General features: G+C 62.5%; 1 protein-coding gene across 1 annotated transcript in view; it reads right to left on the reverse strand.

Annotated features, from left to right (window-relative positions):
- Positions 1-802, reverse strand: part of LOC104909267 (leucine-rich repeat-containing protein 40-like) — an 18,610-nt gene extending 17,808 nt beyond the window's left edge. The window contains exon 1 of the mRNA XM_010716267.3: positions 230-802. Coding sequence (XP_010714569.1) covers positions 230-802 — 573 coding nt within the window. The remainder of the gene's footprint in view (positions 1-229) is intronic.
- Positions 803-1,090: the final 288 nt, after the last annotated feature.

Below are 1,090 nucleotides of genomic sequence, written 5' to 3' on the forward strand. Positions count from 1 at the left end.
CGCTCCCGGCTGCGGCTGTGAGTATCGGGGCGAGGAGCGGAGGGGATGCGGGCGGGAACGGGAGCGCGCGGCGGAGTCCCGCGGTGGGCGGTGGGCTGTGGAGCACGGCCCCGCCGCCTCTCGGACCCCATCGCTTTGCGGTGCGGGTTTCGTAGCCATCCCCCAGAGCTGCCGGCAGCGAGCTTGGCACAGCTCCTGGAAAATTCCGTGCCCTTGGCAGTTGCCGCACCTCGCTCCCGAAGCGTCGGGGGGACGTGGCGAGGCGCAGCGGTGCCTCCGAGGCACCTTTCGGTACCGTTCCAGAAAGCGTTTCCCATTCCCGTGTGGCTCCGACGCGACCGTCCGTCCCCCCGCGCGATCCCGCCGTTGGTGGGAGGACGGCGGTGCTGGAAGTTCCAGCGGGGACCTCGGGACAACGGGAACGAGCTCGGAGCCGCTCCCGGGGGTTTCGGGGACCCTGCGGGCGCACAGCTGCGGGCACGGCGTGCTCCGGGGAGCGCCGGGCTGGGGAAGGGTGATGGCGGTGGTGGAAGCGCTGCTGGAAGTTCTCGATTGCGGGGAAATCAAGATGATGGGTGTCCGGGCATTTCAGAACGCTCTGACTCCGTCCAAACCCCTTCGTTTTGCTTCCGTGCACCTGCAAATTTCGGCTGAACCCCAGCCACGTGCACCCTTGGTTTAACCTCGGGTGCTCTGAGTAAAGACCGCGGTTAGGACCGGGTGAGATACGAAGCGTTTCCCTCCCCGGCGCCGTCGCCGTGCTCAGGGCGTGCAGGGATGCTCGCCATGGCAACCCGCGCATCGCTCCGGAGCGGGGCTGTTAGGCACGGCCTGCTGCATGGAGCGCTGCTGCTGCTCCGGTTCTGAGCTGTGCGCTCTGTGCTGGCATTTATCTATTCACGCAGTCCCAGTGACCAAAGCTTTCCTCATTTTCCAGTAGTTTGTACTTTAAAAACTGCGTTAATTCAGTAGTCTTGCAATGAAATATTTCAATGAGCTATGCTGGCTTGATGTTCCCACAAACCTGAACCTTTGCATGTGATTGATGCGTCCTGCTGGTTTTCAGTATTTTTTCTTTTTAGAGATGCTT

The sequence above is a fragment of the Meleagris gallopavo genome, chromosome 10 (genome assembly GCF_000146605.3).
Source record: "Meleagris gallopavo isolate NT-WF06-2002-E0010 breed Aviagen turkey brand Nicholas breeding stock chromosome 10, Turkey_5.1, whole genome shotgun sequence".
NCBI classification, from domain to species: Eukaryota; Metazoa; Chordata; class Aves; order Galliformes; family Phasianidae; genus Meleagris; species Meleagris gallopavo.